The 22339-nt window shown below is 34.7% G+C and overlaps 2 protein-coding genes across 2 annotated transcripts; both read right to left on the bottom strand.

Annotated features, from left to right (window-relative positions):
* Window positions 1–252: 252 nt before the first annotated feature.
* LOC129895433 (LRR receptor-like serine/threonine-protein kinase GSO1) lies at window positions 253–3544 on the bottom strand. Its single transcript, XM_055971153.1, has one exon. It carries the CDS (start codon window positions 3375–3377, stop codon window positions 453–455), a length of 2925 nt encoding a protein of 974 aa, XP_055827128.1. The 5' UTR covers window positions 3378–3544; the 3' UTR covers window positions 253–452.
* Window positions 3545–14016: 10472 nt separating this feature from the next.
* On the bottom strand, window positions 14017–20770 carry LOC129894241 (uncharacterized). Its single transcript, XM_055969830.1, has 5 exons — window positions 20603–20770; window positions 20004–20086; window positions 18556–18686; window positions 15319–15765; window positions 14017–14655 (listed from the first exon to the last, which is right to left on the bottom strand). The coding sequence occupies exons 2-5, from the start codon at window positions 20028–20030 to the stop codon at window positions 14241–14243; spliced, it is 1020 nt and encodes a 339-aa protein (XP_055825805.1). The 5' UTR covers window positions 20031–20086; window positions 20603–20770; the 3' UTR covers window positions 14017–14240.
* Window positions 20771–22339: the final 1569 nt, after the last annotated feature.

Below are 22339 nucleotides of genomic sequence, written 5' to 3' on the forward strand. Positions count from 1 at the left end.
GATGTTTAATATTAAAGTTTAGAAAATAATTTGAGTAATAAGTAATTAACTTTAAGGGTAAAACATGTAATTTTAGCATAGTGAACAAGTAAAAGTAAACATATGGAGTAAGTATTAAGTGGCAATTGATTCTATTCCTCTAGGTAAATAACTCAATGTTCAGCCAAATGCATCATTTATTCTTTTCAAAATGTAGGCGCCAATAGATAATATTAGATCACGCCTAGAAAATATATACATAAGATATCTTGTTTAGCAGAAAGATCGTGAATTCACGTGCACTGCCCCTTGCATTGATGAGAGTTTTCACTAGGTAATTATTCTTTACATGTTAACCCCACATAAACAAATTATCTCAACACATCACAAAAAATTTACAAAGTAGAGAGACAAAAAGAAGAAGAAGAAAATATGATATGAATCAAAGCAAAATAAAAGACCCTCTCAAAGACTCAAACTAATGGTTTTTCTGTGCTATCTGATGAACTTACACTAAGATCAAACATACATGTCCCTTTAGATATTTTCTTCTCTTTTGATGAAACTAATGATGTTGTATTCCAATATTGTCCACTTTTGATCTCTCCTCCATAAACCCAATTTTCCCCTTGTCTACTTTTACTCTCAATTCCACCAGTCTCTGAACATGAAATTGTAACTTTTCTCCAATTGCACCAAATCCTCAGCATGATATAAAGCAGAACCATGCATATGACTGTGGCAGTAAACACAATAGCCACTGTTATCCCTACAACACTTGCTTTTGACAACTGCCAAATTCTCTCATTTCCCTTTAATTCAGAACAAGATAATAATGGTGGGCCACATAGCTTTTGATTATTTCCCATGAAAGAACTTAGTGGGAATCCTGAAAATGTGGAAGGAATTTGTCCCTGAAGATGATTATATGACAAATTGAGTCTATGTAAACTTGATAGCCTTCCAAGTGATGGTGGGACTCTTCCTTGCAGTTGATTGAATGAAAGATTCAATCTTTCTAACTTTACAAGGTTTCCAAGTGATAAAGGGATTTCACCAGAAATGTGATTCTTGCTCAAGTCTAATATCACTTGTAATTCAGATAAAGAGCCGATTTCATAAGGGATTGAGCCAGTTAAGTTGTTTTCAGAGAGCCTTAGCTCATAGAGCTTTTGGCATTTTTGAAGAGTTGTAGGAATGGAACCAGAAAGATTGTTTCTTTGAAGATTCAAGACATTTAAACTTGTGAGATTTCCCAGTTCTGGTGGTATGGGGCCTGATAATCTGTTGTAACTGAGAGAAAGTTTGAGTAATTTTGGAGAGTTTCCAAGTTCTGCTGGAACTGTTCCAGTGAAGTTGTTGAATGAAAGATCGAGCTCACCAAGACCTTCTATGCCTCCTAACCATGTGGGAATTTCCCCCGAGAATTGATTAGAGCTTAGGAGAAAATGGCCAAGGTTTTTTAGGCCAGCAAGGGAAGTTGCTAGATTTCCGGTCAAATTGTTGAACGATAAATCAAGAAATCTTAGCTCTTCAAGCTGTCCAAATTCAGAAGGGATTTCTCCAGTGAAAAAATTATTAGCAAGGCGAAGACGGGATAGATTTTTTGACAAAGCTAGCTCAGAAGGAATAAGACCAGAGAAGCTGTTGTTTGTTAAGTCAAGAGCTGTCAGGGAATTCGAACCAGCCAAGGGAGAAATGCTTCCACTAAACTTATTGTGAGAAAAGTTAATTTTGCTGAGATTTTTCAGAAGGGAAAGAGATTCAGGAAGTGGACCTTCAAGGGAATTGTTGTAAAGAGTAATCAGGTCCAACTCTGAGAGAAATCGAAAAGTTGGTGGCAATGATCCTGAAAGTTTGTTATCAGCCAAAGCCAGCTTTTGAAGCTTCCTGCAGTAGCCTAAGCTTGATGGAATTGGACCGGACAACCCATTCTGCCGTAGCTGAAGAATAACAAGATTCTTAAGCCTCCCAATGTTATCAGGAATAGAGCCTGAAAAGTGATTGCCAAAGAAATCAACGCGTACTAAGCTGGAGCAGTTTGTCAACTCTCTTGGAATACTTCCTGACAACTGATTTTCGTAGAGGTACAGTTCACGCAGCCTCTGAAGCTTTCCTATTTCAACTGGAATTCCACCAGAGAGCATGTTATGGAACAGGTACAAATCTTCCAAGTTAGTCAAGTTTCCTATTTCAGGAGGTATAGTTCCAGTAAAGCTGTTATTGTTGAGCAAGAGGTCTGTGAGACTTTCTAGCCTGTCGAGGCCTCGTGGCAGCATTCCTTCAAAGCTGTTACCGGAGAGATCCAGTTGTCGTATGGACGTGCAGTTTAATAACTCCAAGGGGAAGTTCCCAGACAGCTTATTGTCAGCCAGAATGAGCAGGCTTAAGCTTGAATCACGGGGACAGAAATTACTAGGGATGCTTCCTGTTAAGAAGTTGCCAGACAGTGATAAAGTCTCAAGACTCTTCAGCTGAGTGTTGAGAAGCCTTATGGTTCCTGAAAGCTTGTTGTTAGATAAATCTAATGTTTCAAGCTGAACCAACTGGTTAAGCTCGAAAGGGATTTCGCCTTCCAATTCATTGCCAAACAAGTTCAAGTACTTCAAATTGGAAAGATGGCTCAGCTCAACAGGAATCGAACCAGAAAAGCTGTTGTTTGCCAGGTTCAAGATTTCGAGTGATTCGAGCTGACCAATTGAGGCAGGAATTTGTCCCCCAATCTTGTTATTTGATGCTGCAAAATTTTGAAGATTTTTACAGCCGCCAATTGCTTCTGGTATGGGGCCACTAAGACTGTTTTGCTGCAAGTCAAGATTTATCAGCTGCTTCAAATTACCAATCTCATTTGGTATCTTTCCACTGAATTGGCAATAAGCAACAGTCAAGGCTCTCAGCTCAGACAAGTTACCAATTTCTGGTATCACTTGTCCTGTCAGCATGTTGGCTCCAATTCTAAGAACTTGCAGCTTTCTCAAACGACCAATCTCCAAAGGAATCTCACCAGTGAGAAAATTGGAGAAAAGAAGCAATTCCTCCAAGTTATGAAGCTCTCCTAATGCAGGAGGGATTGTTCCATTAAGAAAATTATCCGACAGATCAATCACTCGAAGAGAAGTGAGATGCGCGAATTCTTGAGATATTTGACCTTCTAGTCCTGAAGCAGAAAGATTAAGTCTCACAATATGAGATTTATCATCTGAACATGCCACTCCATTCCAGGTACATACGCTAGTCCCTTCAGACCAATTTTCAACAACTCCGTATGGATCGACAAGTTCTGATTTTATTCTCAAAAGCCAATAAGAATCAGATGAACCATCTGGAGAAGAAACAGCAAGAATAACACCAACTGTTGTTAAGAATAACAGCAGATAAGAAAGATGAACACTTCCCATGTCAATATTTGTGAATGGAACACAACTTTGGAACTTAAATTGACATATGCCTAATTTATGAAAGAATTTGTGGGGCTGTTTTTACTTAAAATGGAAAACTATGAGTAGCATGAAGCTAATATATTTGCTAAGAGAGATAGGAGGAAATTAACAGTGTTGTAAGTTGGCAAGGCAAAAAGGAATTTGGAGTTTAAATAGTTTGATCTGCCTAATCATCTTTCCAATAAAGTTGATGACAATCAGCATAAAAAGTTTTCTGAGTTTAATAATAGTTTTTTAGTGCTACTATATGACTGTTTCCACTTATGGGAAATTTGTACTATACAATATGATTTTTTCAATTATTTCCTATCGAATTAATTCACTTAAAAATGTATGGTGAAAAACAGATTCTTACTGAAATAATGGAAAACTTTCTAATTTTTTCATATGAACAATTACTATTTTTTTTCTTTTAATACCGATTCAATTAAAATATCTATGAAAATAATCACCAAATATTTTTTTAGTGAGAAAACAGTGATTTTTAGTAGTGTTCCTTCACTTTCCAAGTTCTAGGTAAAAGGTGTGAAATAGTAACCTTTTTTGTTTCCTTTTTGATTTGAGGACAGGGCAATCATAGAATTATGAAGCATGTGTTGGTAGCTTTTTAGATGATGAAATGTATGAAGATAAGATGTTGTGATGGCTATGTTGAAAAAATAGTTAAACAAGAACAAAAAAAAAAAGCTATGTGAAAGAGTCCCACTTGCTCCTGCAAAAACAATCAAGAAATAGTGGACCTCTCTCTATATAAAAAAATGGGCCTTTCCCTAGAGCTCTACTCTTGAGGGCCCTCTAAGTCAAGTTAATATAATTGTTGAACATAGAGAATGTTATGAAAAATGAAAAATCTTTTGGAATCTATTGAAAAAGATCAGATCATGTTTGACTTTTTTGAAGAGATGTAGTCAATTAAGCTTCATCCTTTTTGTCAACTTCATTGGTATAACTCCATTATATAATTTGCAATACACCATCTAGCTTGTTGTTCTTTATCCCCCTAATTTTATTTGAAATCTTTAATTTCTCCATCAAAATTAGCAATTTATATATATATATATAGGCATAATGACATGTTTACATAACAATAGTAAGTTCATAAACTCTTCTAAATTATACAACAAAGACAGATTTATTCAAATAAGTTAAAGGCATCTACAGTGACCTCGAGACGTTGAGAGTCTACCTCACACAATTTCGAGCCTATGTCGAGTCCTTATTTACCTCTTATGAAATTGAATTCTTCAATTTTACGATGTAATTCTAGGTAAAGAAAAAACTATGTAACAACTTCAAAGTTTCATAACCGTGTGATCCTATTCATGACATTTAGTACCTAGCCAAAAATTAAGGTAGCAGTGCTTTCAAGTTGTTCTATTAAACTCAAACCTATCAATTTTTCATAATTTGGTACAATTATGTGTCAACTTGTTATTGTAAATTTGCATGAAATTATTCTCAACCCTTTAACCAAATCTCACCTAATACCATATTTAAAACAACTAGAAAACAGAAGAGCAGAGCAACCACATTTGAATTATCTCATAAGAGGGAGCAGTTCGATTATAATGCTTTAAAATTCAGAACAACCAAATGACCATGTGAACTATTTTTGGTTGTATTATGATCAAAGAATGTTTAACATTTTTTTCTGTCCAATGAGGCCTATTATTAAGGCTTAAATTTGAAGAAGACATAATTTTTTAGTGGATTATTCTTGCCTAAGAAGAACACAAACATATGAAGACAAGTTATTAGTTAACTTTATGCAATGATCTCTTGTTGATGACAATAGCAATTAGGTTTGAGGTTTTTGGTTAGGCAGCGACTGTGTGAGAATTTTTCAATTTTATGGATTCTGGATTTTAGATCATGACTTGAAAGGTTAATAACTAAGTCCTAAACTTAACACAAATTTACTGTTTGAGAAAAATTACTTAGTTTGACCGAAGTCATATCTAGGTTTCTAGCTCCGCTCCTGACAAGAGGTTGTCCTATCAAAACTATTAAACAAAGCAAAATATTCACTTTGCTGGATCATATCACCCAAATGTTTAATCACTTTCGGTTCCTCAACAGACCATTGGAATATTAAGGATGAAATGTTACATATTTTCAAGAAAAGACACATCCATTAATAATTGCTGTACAGGGCAAATCGATAAACCGCACCAAACCGATAAACCGAATCAAATCGGAAAAAAAACTCGACTAGTGGTTTGGTTTGACTTGATTTGGTATTTGGAAAAAAACCCGACCATTATAGGGTTGATTTGATTTTAACTAAAAAAAGTCAAACCGAACCCAAACCGACCCGATTATAAATATACTACTTTTAAATTATGTTATACATAAAAATATTTATTAAAATATAATTTATAAATATTTTTTAAAAAATTTTCATAATTTTTGTTTTCTTTCTTACATTTAGATTTGGACTTGAGAAGTCCATCTAAATAATATACAAAAAAAAGCTCATCTTATAAAGTTATATTATAAAGTTAAAACTTCAAACAATGTTCTGTCTCCATCTTATATGTTGATATTTTGTACTAGAACTCTTTTTAAGAAGCACTATTCTGTGCTTTTTATTAGATACTATGAAAAATCCGAAAAATTCGAAAAAATCCGAAAAAACCGAAAAAACCCAAAAAATCCGAGAAAAATTAATATAGAAAAACCCGACTTTTATTGGTTTGATTTGGTTTATAGATTTAATAACGGGACACAAATTGTTTGGTTTGATTTGTAAAAAGTCCGAACCAACTCGATCCATGTACACCCCTATCCATTATATATTACCCCAATTAACTGCATAATAGTTGGTAATAGTGAGGTAGGGAAACATAGAAGGGGAGATCTTTTGATGGGATTGAAATCTTGTACATGAATTAAAAATATATGAGGTTTTTCTTACAAAAAATAGTGTTTTTTAAAACTTTATATGATATATAAGCAAAGTTGAGGGAATCTTTTTGTTATATGTATTTTAACTATACATTTGGTGTAACAAAATAAATGTTGATTCGTTATCCATGAAATTACCCTTTTTTATATTAACCGGATAAATAAATTAAAGTAGGGCAAAAAGAAGGGATTCATGTTCTTTTAAAAAAAAATTGGATTTATGGTTTGCCTTTTGCATCTTGATGTATATAATTAATTAATGTAAATATTTGTACTTAGTGAAAGTAAAAGATCTTTAATTTTAGATAGTAAAAAAGAGAATTAAAATTTTAATTTCATACCTAAAGTTGAGAAAATTAATCCCCCCCCCCCCCAAACAAAAAAGAGTTACCCCTTTATTTGATTTTTCGATAACCTTTTACTATTGATGTAGGGAGGAAAAGGCACGCACGTGATAGATAAAGCCTAGAGCTGGAGTCAAGATTTTTAATTTGTAGATTTTAGACCAAAATTTTATTTGTCACTAAAATTATATTTCCGTTCTGATATAAGAAATGTAGCATCTATTTATTAGATTGGTGCAAATATTGAAAATTTTATATAGTAGAGAGCAAGTAAAAGATCATAAAAAAGGGAGTGATCCAACCACCTTTGGACATTAGAGTATAATATGCTTTAAGTCACTTGTCTTTACCCAATTTGTACATTTTTTGTCTAAGGTTCCAACTGAAGAAAAACAACTAGAATGAAGCCACACCAACTCTAGAATTAAGAATGAATGAAGGGATAATTGACATTGACTTATGAAGACTATAGGTCACAAATAAAGGGATATAAATCCAACAGAGAAGGTGCATTCCATTGATTAATTTAGAAGCAAATAGTCACAATATTAGGGAGATAACAACAACCTAATTATTATTTTTTTGTTGAAAATGGTGGACTTTTCTTCATGATGAGAAAGAAAATATTATATGAGATTCATTGACATTGGAGGGAATATCTCACATATTACCAAGAAATCAATCCACTCCACGGAATTAAATATATTTCATGAATTTAACGTGTACATATTGACAATATAAAATATTTTTTTGTGATATTTAATATGTTATAGCATGTAATATATTGAATGATTTTTTTTTTGACAAATATAAAATTTGAATTACACTGAATATATTATTGTTGAACAATTCGTCCAGGTCAACATCAGGTGTGTTGAATTTTATGTACTAACCTTCTCATCAATCAAGGAGTTGACTTCAATGTTGCAAAATAATCACTAGCTGCTGGGACCTAAAATAGAAGATATTGAAATTGACTTATAATTTCTTTCCCTAGTTTCTGATTTTATGAAAACTAATTAAAATCCTCTTTAAACCTTGGAAGTACACAAATACATATTTATTCATACATCCTCTTATGTAATATTGATGATTAACTCGGCTGGTTAGATATTAGGAAAATTGAGTACCCACCATGCCAATTGATAAAGATGGTAATAAATATTAGTTGAGCCTCTTTAATTCTAAAAATAATAGTATTAATTATCTTGAACTTCTAAAATGACAGTTATTTGAGAACTTTTTTAGGAGACGTGAAAAAGATAAATACGATATATAATTTGAAACAAATGGAGTAATTGGTAAGGCTTCATGATGCTAACCAATTTGGTTGTATCTTAGTGAGTGAATCTGAAAAAAAAACAGTTTCATGAGTTCCAAGTTCGAACTTTCACTAGAATTATTTTTGACATTATTAGTCGATTATGGAATATGTACTAAACACTACGTGAAGTCTAACATACAGGAGAGTGGTGGTAAAAATGAGGTCAATCCGCTCTTAATTAAAAATCTCGAATCTCGAATTTGAATTATATAAATAAAAAAATCTTTCATAAGGAGCATTTGTATTTGTCCTTGAGAAAGAATATTCAGCTGCCAACATTTCATCTGGAAAATTAACAAAACAAAATGTGCCACTTCAAGCCGAAATGCGGCTGCATAATAGAGAAAAATAGGACAAAAGTGAGTTACAACAGTTGACATTTTAGACATCATAAGATGTCATGATAGAATTGATATTTCATTAAAGGTGGTGCTCAAAGCATATCCATTTTTTGTCCACATACGATGTTCCCTCACAATGGCTGTCAAGTCTCGTGTTACATTAATCATTGGTATACACGACTGGTATGACTCGAACAAACTCTTTGATGATACCTAGAAAGGATAAGAATATTGTCACGATCCAATCCCGTAGATTATGACTGGGGTCCGACCTGAACCTTCGTATATATACAAATCAGTTGTAGACAAGTCGAACTATGAACAATGTGATACAGTACATGAGGATTCCAATTGGTCATAACATTTTCATATACATGTAGTCTCTTTCATTTGTATCATATCATGAAAGAGAACGCAAGCCGACAAGGCTGTCATAACATAATAACATTTACAGCACGTCGTATAAGCACAACTGAAACAAACTTACAAACAACCCACATATATATGTCTACAGACCTCTAAGAGTATCAACGGTATCATGTGGCGGGATAGGACCCCTGCCGTACCCCTGAACAAACAAATATATACATCAAAGCTGAGTACCAAAAATCTGGGCTCTGGCACAATGGAACACTTCCGAAACTGCTGAGTGGAAATCCTAACCTGGCGGATCCCCAAAACGCGTATCTATACCTGCGGGCATGAAATGCAACCCCTCGAAGAAAGGGGGTTAATACGATATATGTACTGAGTATATAAAGCATAACATATCATAAATGGGATCACATCTGAAGTAGAGATTCAGGAGACAAGTATGATACTAAAGAAACCACTGTACTTGTACCTTATGAAATAAAATCATGCATGTTTATATCATTTATCATATTCGGCCCATTATGGACTCGGTGAATCTGTCATATACTTGTATCATATTTGTTAGTGCCGAGGAACGTACGGTCCGATCCATATATAATATAATAGTGTCGAAGAACGTACGACCAGATCCATATATTATATAATAATGTCGAGGAACGTACGGCCCGATTCATATATACATATACCGTACCCGGCCCTCTAGTGAGGGACTCGGTGAATTAACCATATCATTGTGTCATCATGTCATCATATAGCGTACCCAGTCCTTTAGTGAGGGACTCGGTGGACAATACAATGAGCTGTGCACGAATATATACCCGGCTCGGGACTCGGTGAAAGATGTGTTACATTATACACAAGCAGAATAGTGAGTAACCATATGCAATTTAAATCATCATTTGAGACTCAATAGAAGAAGTGGAATAAATCATCGTGTGAGGATCAGAATAGTGATCATCCCCAGTGCCCTCTAAATGTCATTAGAGGCCATATCAAATGGAGTCTCAGAAATCATAAACATTTATCAGGATAATGCCAAACGGCTTATGAAATCAGAGATCTTTGTCATCGTAGAGTCCTTAGGAATAAGATCTTATACTTTCAATTACTATTCAACATATAGAAGGCTCGGGGGCCATAGCTCAACTACTTAAGAGTTTTAACATCAAACAGTGAATAAGAGACACGAATCATGTTCAGAACTTGTGAATGGAATTGCCCCAAAGCTCATATCATTCACCATCTACATCTAAGACATTCCAAAAGAAAGAAGAGATAGGCTTTACATACTTACTACTTTTCATCACATAGAAGACTTGAGAGGCATTAACTCAATTATTGCGGGAGTTCTAACATCAAGAAGTGGGTAAGAGTTATGAATCATACTTGGCTTTATGAATGGAATTATCTCCACCTTTCATATACAAACCACTTATGGCTAAGATATGCGAAGAGAAAAGAAGGATAGTTTTACATACCTTTATGGATCAACTGTAACCAAGCTCGCCTCGTTACTTTTTAACCTATTTAACACAAAAGTAACACTATTATGAATAGACTTCGACTTGTTCATACTTCTCGACTAGTATGTCGATTAGTTAAGAAGTTAACGGAAATCGGGCAGCACCTCCCCTATACTTGCCCTATCCGAACTTACAAGTAACCTCCGATTAGTACAACCGCAACAACAACAATAACAACCAGCATCCATATATAATAATACTACTTCAATATTACTCAATACACGTCCCAAATAGCCCACTCAAAACTACGACATTAAAATACGGTTTTCCATCTTCATTTTGTAAAATTACAACCTTACGGAAAGGAGCATCATGTGACTGCGAACAGCATCACTTATACCCACTTAAAACCATATTTCAAGCCCTTCAACATATACAAATTACCTTCAACTATAATACCATAACAACGACAACATTAATCAAACTTTAATCGAATTAGAACGCCTCCAATTTTGCCCGTCTATCACGTCAATAATACCCACGTGATTTTCTTACCTCCGACCCCACTTAATACAGAGTAAACTACTCCGTTACAACATCATCAACTCCAATTTAAAAGGAAGAACCTTACCTTGTTGAAAATCAATTTCGAGAGCTCCTCAAAGTGGCTGAAAATTGGTGCTGTTCGTTGCACTTTCTTGCTGCACCAACAAGTAATTTATGTTGTTAAACACCTTCATGTGATCGAAGAGTACCTTAAATAATTAATTTACGGAGCAAGATTTGAAGCTCCTCCTTGTTGCAGCCATAGCTGTGACCCTCTTTTCTTTTCTCTCTAGGTTTCCCTTTTCTTTTCTCTCTAGGTTTCTCTTTTAAGTTCTCTAAGTCTAATGTTAAGAAAAAGGATGAACAAATGAAGTTCCTAGTCATTACTTGACCTATATACACCACCTTTGAAGATGACAAGTGTCAGTCCGTAAGGGTGACACGTGTTTAGCTCTTACACGTGTCCAACCCTAAGGGTGACACGTGTCCAACTCTTATACGTCCATCCCCTCCATGCTCCAACCAGCTATTGCCATGTGTCTTGGTAGGGTCCATCCCCCTAGTAGGTTCATCACCTACTCACTCCAAGTAGGTTCATCACCTACTTGCTTCAAGTAGGTTTGTCACCTACTTACCTTTTTTCGTGGATTCGTAATCTCGTCTCACTTTAAGAACGCATGTAATCATTGCTACCTAAGCTCGACATGTACTCACGTAGCTTGATTATGTATGACATCCAAATAGGTAGCTTAAACAAGTAGGTTGATTACCACGACTCACTACTTGGCCTCCAACTCCTTTCAAATCCTTCCAACCATCACTACTCACATAGAGCTAGTCTATGCCAAATATGGGGCTTCATACCCTCCCTTCCTTAGAGTTATTTGATAACGTCATGAATAACATGGATCACATGATAACTTTAGAGAACCTACGTAACTTTAGAGAAGCTAAATAAATGTTCTCATGTACCAAGAGTGCAGGGTATAACAAATATACACAAAAGACTCTATATTGACCTTTTTTCCTCAAACACTAGACATAAAATGATGAGAGAATTATCAAAAATACTTTTGAACTTAGCGCAGATTATTAGTTTCGTTTTTGAATTATTGATAGACTTAAAAACACCCCTCAACATGACGAACTAAGCTTAAATACACCTCTCCCATGCCACATGACATAGCAAGTGCCTACAATTTATTTAAGCACGTGATAGGGTGAAAAAAATACCACATCAGCATTATTTAATTTTTTTTGAGAGAGAGGAGTATCAAAAACACCTCTGAACTTGACGTAGATTACTGGTTTCGTCCCCGAACTATTGACAGGCTTAAAAACACCCCTCAACTTGATGAACTAAGCTTAAATACACCTCTTCCATGCCACATGGCATAACAAGTACCTACAATTTATTTAAGCACGTGAAAGGGTAAAAATAAAAAGCCACATCAGCCTTATTATTATTATTTTTAAAAAAAAATCCTTTAATTTTTAATTACCAACGGCCACTAGCCTTCTTCTTCCCATTTAACTACTCTTCTATTAACACATACCTCCACACAAGATCCAATTTTTTTTCATTCTCTTTTTTAATTGATTAATTTCATAGCTATAATATTCTTTCTTCTCCTATTATATTCGTGATTGTTTTTTGTCGATGTGGACTTCCGGCAACATTTAGAATTTCATGGCCGGATGACAATTTCGAAAGAAAATTTCGGTGTTGTAAAAACTAAAAGGTATGAATTAATTTTTTTTGTCAGATTTTTTTATGTATTAAACTTGGTCACTGATGTTCCGTCATTCAATTTCTTACATTTGAATGCTCGAGCTTGTTGCAAATCCAAATCAAAGACGATATTAATCTTGAAGACGATGCTTAACAAGATGAGCAAAATATGGAAGCAAACAAAGCCCTAAAATTTTCAAATCAATATTTAATCAGTAAAAGAAAACGTGAATAAAACCCTAACAAAATAAAAGAAATAATAAAGCATACACTTACGAGTACTTTAACCAACGTTTTCTAGGTTAAAACCCTTTGAATTCTGTGGAAATCGAAGGGTTATGTTGTGACACTGGAGAAAAGCTTTTTGGAGAGAGAGGTGGAAACTGAAAAACTCGTTGCTGGATTTTAGAATAACAAAACCCTTTCTTTTATTTCTTTATGTTAATTTATCTTTTTAATTAAAGAAATAAAAAAATCCTTTTTTTTATTTTTTTAATTATATATATGTCATATCAGTTAAAAAAATTCATGTGTAGCAACACATTTTTGTGTATGAAATGGGAGGGATGTATTTAAGCTTAATTCATCAAGTTGATGAGTTTTTAATCCTATCAATAGTTCAGGGACGAAAACAAAAATCCACGCCTAGTTCAAGGGTGTTTTCAATACTTCTCTTTTTAAAAATTTATATATATGCCACATCAATTAAAAAAATTCACGTGTAGCGCGTGAATGACACATTTTTGTGTATGAAATGGGAGAGATGTATTTAAGCTTAGTTCGTTAAGTTGATGAGTGTTTTTAAGTCTGTCAATAGTTTAAGGACGAAACCGATAATTCACACCAAGTTCAGAATATTTTTGATACTTTTCTCTAAAATGATTGAAATGTACGAGCAACATATTACACCTTCCTAAACAAGGTCGAACTTTTAAGAGTACAAAACATCAGCAGCTGGGAAAAGACAACCCAATAGATTCTGTTGTTGATCAAAACTCATCACATTACACATATTGAGCAAACGAACGCCAATTTGTATTCTATGAATACTTCAAAAATGATAAAACAATTTTGCTTAGAATTGATCAAATGTTCTCAAATTCAAACTTTCGCCAAAACGACCTAGATAATCTAGTAAAATATCAGTCACAAGAAAAACCAGCCCATCGTTGTAAAACACAAATCCAGATAAAAGTCCCCACATCATTAAAGAATCTGCCCAAACACCCAAAAAGTAAGTAAAATCCCCAGTAAATCATGATCGCTGTCTCATCTTAATAAATATTGGAAGACTACTTATAACACGAAGGAAGAGAAGAATGAATATGATAATAGACAACAAGAGTTAACAACATTCTTACTAGAGTGAATCCTCAGAAGATGCAGGGTAATTAGCCTTCATTTTTCTTGGTGCTGGATGTTTAATGAAGAGAAAAAAACATACTCAGGCAATCAGTACCACCTTTAATGTCGCAGCTGAATCTGTCATCTGGGAGAACTGAGGAGGTAACTTTCAGACTCGGAGCTTAACGAGTTCAAAGAGCAAAACACATCCACAACAAAAATGCATGCAACCCACTTTCACATGTCAACTAAGTTACATGAACATGTCTTTCTGCTCTCAAGGAGAACCCCAAGCCCAAACTGGGGGTTCTCAACAGACAATTCCTAAGGCACTGCTTACAAAAAATTATACAAAAGTAAAGGAAAAGACTAAACAAAAAAATATTCCGCATTTGAATGTGCTTTTCCGTTGACAGAATATTGCAAATTTATAATAGTCTTAGACCTAGATTAGATTTGCCCTCTTCAGAAACCTGATAGTTCTGCAGTAATATGGCCATATTGATTCAACAAAGTCCAGGTACTTCTCCACCAAGTACACTTCTATATCCTTTGCCTTTCTTTTCGCTGCCTCTTTATAATCCAAGTTCTTTATATCTACAAATGGTTGCAATAAACGCACTCTAATATCTTCTTTGAGCTTCCCACGAGCAATGTAGTCATAAGCTAATAGGGAGTACGTAGGCAAGTTCTTGACCACATTAACCGTCTGCTTGAAGCTGAATACGTAGAGTGCACATATGCCCCGTAGCATCTTAACATACAAAGCAACAATCAATGGTCCAAGAATCCAGAGAGGAGTCAACTCTTTAGATACTTCCGCTCCATATACTAAAGTAACAGCAAGATACAGGGGAACACTGCAAAGTGAGAAAATAAGCAACATAAACATACTAATATTCAGGATCACAATGAAAGCTAAAAAACAACAGAGCCATTCTATTCCTTAAATTTAATGCTTTACTATAAAGACATCTTCGGAACTTTTGGATAAATAACAACACACATAATAGCAAAGCAACAATTTTCTATTCACGGACTTAAAGTCCAGAGGCTCAGAGCTCCATTCTTTGAAAAGAAAAGACATTCTTTTACTTTTTGAAAAAAAATTTGCTCAGGAGCTCCATAAACCAAAATAGCAGATCGTTTACACATAGTAAGGAAATATTTAAACTCGTTAGAAAACCTATACACAAATCGGTGCGAAAGAGAACTTCATTTCCACCATCAACATTCCCCTTCCTATTTTACCCCCATCCACTATTAACAAAACATCACCAGAACAAAAGACAGATTGCAGAAGACATGTTGAAAGTCTACGTAGAACCCAAAAATCAATGGGTGAAGGAGCATATCAAGTAGAATGAAACACCACATAACAGGGAGATGCTCCCCCAAACTCAAGATAATAAAGATCTGACAAAAAAACATATTTACATAGAGAGAGAAAATGAGAGAGAGAGGATGGACAAAGCAGGTAGTAAAAAGACACAGTAACAAGGCATTGAGACTACGATACTTACAATGTCAATACAGGTATCTTTATTGTTGCATCCAGACTCAGAAAGAAGCAACAAACCGCCTTCAAGACATGAATTCTTTCTTTCTCTTGTACCATCTTTTGTGTTTCTGAAGTTTCCGTGGTATATGGCTCTTCCACAGTTTCATTCGAAACTTGGTTTGGAGAAGGTGTACGCAACAATGTTAACCAGCTCTTAAATATGTTTTGTATGGCGAAATAATTTGTAGTCTCATCTGCTTCCACAGAGTAAGAAATGGGAACATTCTTTGCCCTAGGAGATTCCACAGAGGTTTCTTCACTCTCATGTGGCACATAAGAAAGTTTTACTGAGCTCTTCAGGGATTTTGACCCACCGACACTGCCTCCAGACTCATTTTGGCTGTTGCTCTTGAAAGCGGAGATCTTCAAGGATTTTCCTTTTGGTTTAAGGACGAGGGGAGCCCCTATTCTGGAATCAAATTATTTGATCAATCGCATATGCAGCACCATGCATAAAACAGACATAGAGCCCGTTTGGATTGGCTTTAAGTTGGTCAAAACCAACTTAAAGCCCCTTTTTAGCTTTTGGACGTGTTTGCCTAATGCTGACTTTAAGCCATAAAGTTCTTAAAGTCAGTCAAAAATGAAAAGTTAGGATTCCTAACTTTTTTTTTCCAAAGTGCTTAAAGTCATTTTCTTTGACCATGAAAATTACTTTTATATCCCTTGTATTTTAACTAAATTCCCAAACTACCTTTTTTTTATTCTTTTAACCCTAAAATCCACATCATAAGCACTTTTATCCAAACACTCAACTGCTTATTTATAAAAATAACTTTCAGCACTTCAAAGTTCTAAAAGCACTTCAAACATAAAAGTTATTTTTTTTAAGTCAATCCAAACGGGCTCATATTACAATCTAGAGTAACAAATATAAACTCATAAAACAGTCCAATGAGGGAAATATCTTGGATGACCAATACACTAACTGAAAATCAGCAATCCAGATTCCAGACTGCACACGCGAAATATGTACACTAGGACAGCATCTTTCTGGGAAATTAAACACAGAAGTGGCCCTCGGTAGAAATAGCATTTTTTTAAAATTTTTTACTATACTATTTTAGAGGTTGCTGTTTGGCAGAAATCTATCACCAGGCTAAACGCAGAGACCTTTGACTTTCTTTAAGCCTTACAATGGTCTGACATGGCCTAACAGAAAACTTGACAGATTGGCAACTCCTAGTTTGTCTAGCACACAGGAAGACCTACCTTCAGCTTGTAAGCGTCAATGCAGACAAATATGAAGGCTTAAAGGCCGCCATGTTTTTTGTTATCGATCAGGTTAATTGGTACCATTGACATTCAAGTGTAGATGGTAAGTAAGCATCTGATATGTCAGATCAGAGCTAAATATGACAGCAAGAGAAAGCAAAGTCAAGACAGTTCTGTATTACATTCCCTTAATCTCATTCCAGTGGGGGGCTTCATGATCAGTGAGATGATTAAGGAATGATGAAAAGATTGCTCTATCAGAGTTTGTTATGTAATTTTTTATTATTATTAATGGAAACATGCAGAAGTGAAAAAAAGAAAAATTGTCTGAAAAGCTGAAATACACATATTTATAGGTATATGAAAAGGGATAAAACTAATTAAAAGTTTAATTAAGAAAGTCTGCAATTCCATAGCCATAGGGAAGAATTTGAGGAAGCTATGATGGAGTAAAGTTGAGAAGGGGTCACCCACTTCGATAAATCAATACATTCACTGGAATGTGTTCCACCCTCTCTCAATCCGGTATATCCGGTATTGTTTCCCACAAAAACGAATGCTGTCAGCCCCTTCTCCCTTATCATACTACAACCAAGAGTTATGTACGATAAAAAGGGTGGAAATGGCATCAGCATAGGCATATTCATCATATATTTTAAATCTATAGTGCTATCCATCTCGTATACAAGATGAGCATGACAATATAATCAAAGAACAATAGATCATCTCCATGAATTGACGCATAGGTGACTGCTGCTTGGATAGATCACGTCAGATCTTTTTTTTCAAAATCAACGCAATTAGGTTGGGAGGATTTGTGCTCTGGTCCTTCAATCTGTTCTCAGAGCCTTATAACATGTCTTATTAACACCAAGAGAATAAAAATAAATATAGCAACTGCACATGCCCCTAGGACTTACGTCTGATAAGATGTATGCGTTAGATGCATGTCAAGGATTCAAACTCTTTTACATAAAAATGTGTAATATTAAGGTGGAGAAGGGTAGAGGGATGGGTCCATTATCCTCCAAGTTTCGAATCGTTAGCCACTATCTCTCAGGGATTTCTAAGTCATAAAAAAAAGGTAGCAACTCCGCAAGATTTGCTTTCATAATGAAAAAGAAAGCTCTTCCAATTCACCGCCATTTCCTATCCCATGGGAAAGAGTACTAGTTCCGACCGTGAATTTTAAATTTTCTTCATCCAGGATTTCATCAGATTTGGGTATGAGCTCTCCAATTTAAACTCGTATCATCAGTGTACAATCTTTTACAATTTAAGAAGAAAACATCTACAAAGTCTTTTTTATCTCTCATTTGTCTACATGCTTTGTGCAACCCAATCCATTACAGCCTCCAGCCAAAAAGGAAAAGCAAGATGCAAGAATTTCTTCATGGAGTAATTAGTTGACCAATGGTTTATTATATAGTTACATTGTGATCTAGTTTTCACTTAAGCCGAGGGTCTATCGGAAATAGTCTTTCTACCTCTGAGGTAAGGGTAAGGTCTGCGTACACTCTACCCTCCCCAGACCCCACTTTGTGAGACTACACTGGGTATGTTATTGTTGTGGGCTATATAGACCATAAATTTTACCATGTTTGTTTCTTTAGAAAAATCATAGAAAAAACCTTTAAATGTTCATTTTATTGCTTCTAAAAAATTTTAAATGTTCATTTTATTGCTTCTAAAAATCATTATATTGTAGGTTCCTCCTTTTTTGGTATACCTCTTGCATACGGCCAAGTTGGCCTTGTTTTTGTCAATGAATTCTTATACGTGATCAAAAAAGAATCTTCATATATGATATAACTGCTCAATCAAAAGAGAATGACTAGTCCATCACCACCAACTCCTTGAATTTAGAAGCTTCTTCTTTTTTTTTTTGTGATTAGTCATTATTAAAATCTGAATAGGACTCAAAATTTAAGACCATAAATTGGGTACCAAGAACAAAAGGTCAATGGAGGATACAAGATTATACCTCAAACAGGATTTGCACTTCAGTGAGATGAAATTATCTTTCTGCCCAGTGGGAATTTTTGTTACAGAATGCCTCAATTTGTTCCCAGTAGTCCAAGAAGATGGACTCAAAGGACATGTTCTATAAGAACCCTGCAAGTAAGAACATGTCTACTTAATACAATTGGGGAACTTGCAGGCTTCAATGGAGACACTTTTTCAGCAAACGGAAAAAGACAGTAAGATGATATTTCTTCTATTAGCCACTATTTTTCAGTATTGGAGAGCTTTTGGGGAGGAATGCTTGAAGCCGAGCCAAAGTTCATGTTGCTGCTTCTGGAACAAAAATAATTCCAGATGCAGTTGCATAAAATGGTCATAATGTCCAACTCAGTGACTCAATCCTAGAAGATGCTTAGTTTGCTTTACACTAATATCGCCTAATTCCCCTTTTCAAAATTTATCTAAAGGTCACTCTTTCGTAAAAGTAGGCTTTCTTTACTCCACTTCAGCAAATCAATTTAAAAACTCACAATCATTATAAGATGAGATTTTGAATTTGGAAAATGACTGTAAAATGATTGTATGACCCAACTTTTCTAATATAAAGTACATCCGACATCGTCAACAGTACAGGAAATTTGATGGTAATGAAGTACTTGAGTAAGTTGCAAGCGCAAGTCAGACAAGTACTTGAGTAAGTTGCAAACGCAAGTCAGACAAGAAATGAAACCATGTTTATGAACTCATCAACAGACTCTAAATCTCGTTACTTGGATGAAGGTTAAAATTAAAAAAGAACATGATTAAGCAGAGTACAGCAGCTAATCACCAAGGCAGAGAATTAACAGCAAATGATAGAGAGCTTCATCTACAAGAAGAAGCATTGACTGATCTCCTGTGTGATATATAATTAAATTACAATGCTTGCATCTGACTAGAACAAACACAGCCCTGCTGCACTACAGGATTGTCATGCCACTAAAAACAAAGAAACTATTCATAAATTTCTTCATCCAACTAGGGAACAATTCCTAGAGGGTAGGGGCAATTTATAGGAGCATTTGTTTTATAAAGTTAGATATATTCATTGGAGAGGAATCAAGAAGATGCCAAATTACAAAAGATACAAAATATGTTAGCTCCAGTACAAAAGACAAAAAATACATTGTTAGTCACAAGCCTATGCTAGAACTAAGGAGCTAACAAAGTCCAAAAACAAGTCAACACTATTAACAGGTGTAAGAGAGTTCCAGCTGAGCATGCTAACTAAACATCTAGTTTTTGGAGAATGTGTAGGAGCCAATACGAAGAAACTTTTTTCATTAATATAGAGAAAATTGCACCATATAAAAATGATATGGACTTCAAGTCCAATAAATCAAATAGTGATTTCCTAGTTCAAGCTTACAAAGCATGCCATGGAAACTATACTTATTTGGCAATGGAATCGGATCATTGTCCATTTACCTGCAATTGATGGGTCGCCAATGCCATTATCTCCACCTTGCACGTGCAATCATCTAGCAAGCAAGGTCATTACTCCCCTAGAGCTACAATAACAACATCATATAGGGACACATCACAACACAAGGATATATGACTCAATTGCTAGGAGAACAGGAAACCAGAAAGCACATATTCAACCCAAAGTTCATGAATTATAACAGAGAGCAAGAGAATCCAAGATAATGGAAACCACACAGCACCCACCCACAGAGATATATTTTTTAAGAAAAATCACAAAGAAATAAAAAGACAAGCAATTATAGGAATACGAGATTATCCATATACATTACAGTATAGATTAAATTCTTCCAAACATAAAAAAGATACATACTTTCCCCTTTCCCCCCAAAAAAAAAGAAGAAAAGATTAAAAGAGGTTCTTAATTCATTCCTTAAAAGGGGAATAATAAAGTGGTTTTTTATATATATCCCTCTAGCTCAACACAATTCCATCTTAAACCTCTTTCGGGACCACAATTTCGTTTTAAACCTAAAATTCACAGCTCAATAAGCATATGGAAATACAAATTTGTGGTAGTGTTGAAGAAGATGAATGCTTACAGCGCAGGATACAGGTGAGGTGTAAATATAAGGGTTTCTCCGGCGACTTTGGCGGTGATGAATTGCTTTTCCAAGAAGAAAAGGTTTATCTGTTTCTTCAGAGAGGGAGAGATAGAAGTTGAGATTTCGGATAGGGGAAATAGTAGAAGAGAAAGGTGACGAATGGTTAAATTAGGGTTCTTTGAGGGACCATTTCGATTTTTCAATAAATCATTTTACAGGTATTCTTTTTCTCCGTATTATTATTTTAAAAAGTATATAGTCGGTAAAATTAAATATTTGTCATTTTTTAAGGAGATAATTCCCAAATTAATCCTTTATTTTTGGGTTTAGATTCAAAATCTTCCGTGTTCTTTTACATGGTAACTAGGGTTAGTTATCCAAGATAATGGAGAGATCGATGATAGGGATGAAATAGAGATTTGCATCCAGTGGTCTGTGTGATAAAAATGTGTCGTTACTATTTAAAGCTAAGTTATACAGAATGATAGTTAGATCGATTATGTTATATGGGGTAGAGTGTTGGTTACACCTTGTTTGGATGGCTGTTACCTGTTGTATTGTATTGTATTGTTAGTTTAAATACAATATTTGTTTTGATTGTTACTTAAAATCTATTGTATCGTATCGTTTAAATCTATCGTTAGGTAATGATGAAAAGACCCATTATGTAACAACCGATTTGGTGTGATCGCATCGTTATCTTAATATTTTCTTCTCATTTTGTCTTTATTTATTATTTAATAATTATTTTTCATCTTTTATCCTACCTTTCCATAATAACTCTATCATGTATCCTACTTTTCTTATAATTTTATCTTTCAAATCATAGATGTGTGATATTATGTAACGACGGAGAACGATGCAATCTATCCAAATATTATATTCATTAAAATAATCCAATCCAATATAATACAATACAATACAATACATTAGGAAACAATATGTAACAACCATCCAAACAAAGTGTTAATAAAAAACTCTCACGTCCAGAAGATGAGAGTAGTTGAGATGTGGATGATGAGATTGATGTGTGGGCACACCAGGAAGGATAAAATTAGGAATGAAGTTATTTAGGTCAAGGTAGGACTGCCCCTGTGGAGGATAAGGTGTGGAAAGTAAGGTTGTGATGGTTTAGACACATGAATATGAGATGTGCTAATACTCTAATAAGGAGGTGCGAGAGTCTGGTTCTCGATGGCTTAAAGAGGGATAGAGGTAGGACTATAAGAAGTATTGGGATAATGCGATTAGGCAGGACATTATGCAACTTCAGCTCACCGAAGATATGACACATGATAGAAGGGTGTGGACGTTGAGGATTATAAAAGAGTAGCATACAATCGAATAATAGTCTTATATTTTCGTACTCTTAGATTCCTCTTTCTATTTGTTGTTCTATTAATCTTGATTCTTGTATTTTCGTGCTTGTTATTGTTATAGTTTGTTTCATTTTTTGCCGTTGTATGTTGTTTCCTTTGATTCGGTTATCGCATTATTTGTTGTGATTATTGTTTAGTAAGAATTCTATACTTCTGTATTTTCTTCCCATACTTGTTTTGATATGTTTCACTTGAGCTGAAGGTTTATTGATAATAGTCTTTCTACTATCTAAAGGTATGAGCAACGTTACGTATACACCACTATCTCCAGACGTCACTTGTGGATAACACTGGATATGTTGTTGTGGTCAGAGTTTAAAAAAGTTTACATTACATAAAGAGAGTTTGAATTTCT

The sequence above is a fragment of the Solanum dulcamara genome, chromosome 7, assembly GCF_947179165.1.
Source record: "Solanum dulcamara chromosome 7, daSolDulc1.2, whole genome shotgun sequence".
NCBI classification, from domain to species: domain Eukaryota; kingdom Viridiplantae; phylum Streptophyta; class Magnoliopsida; order Solanales; family Solanaceae; genus Solanum; species Solanum dulcamara.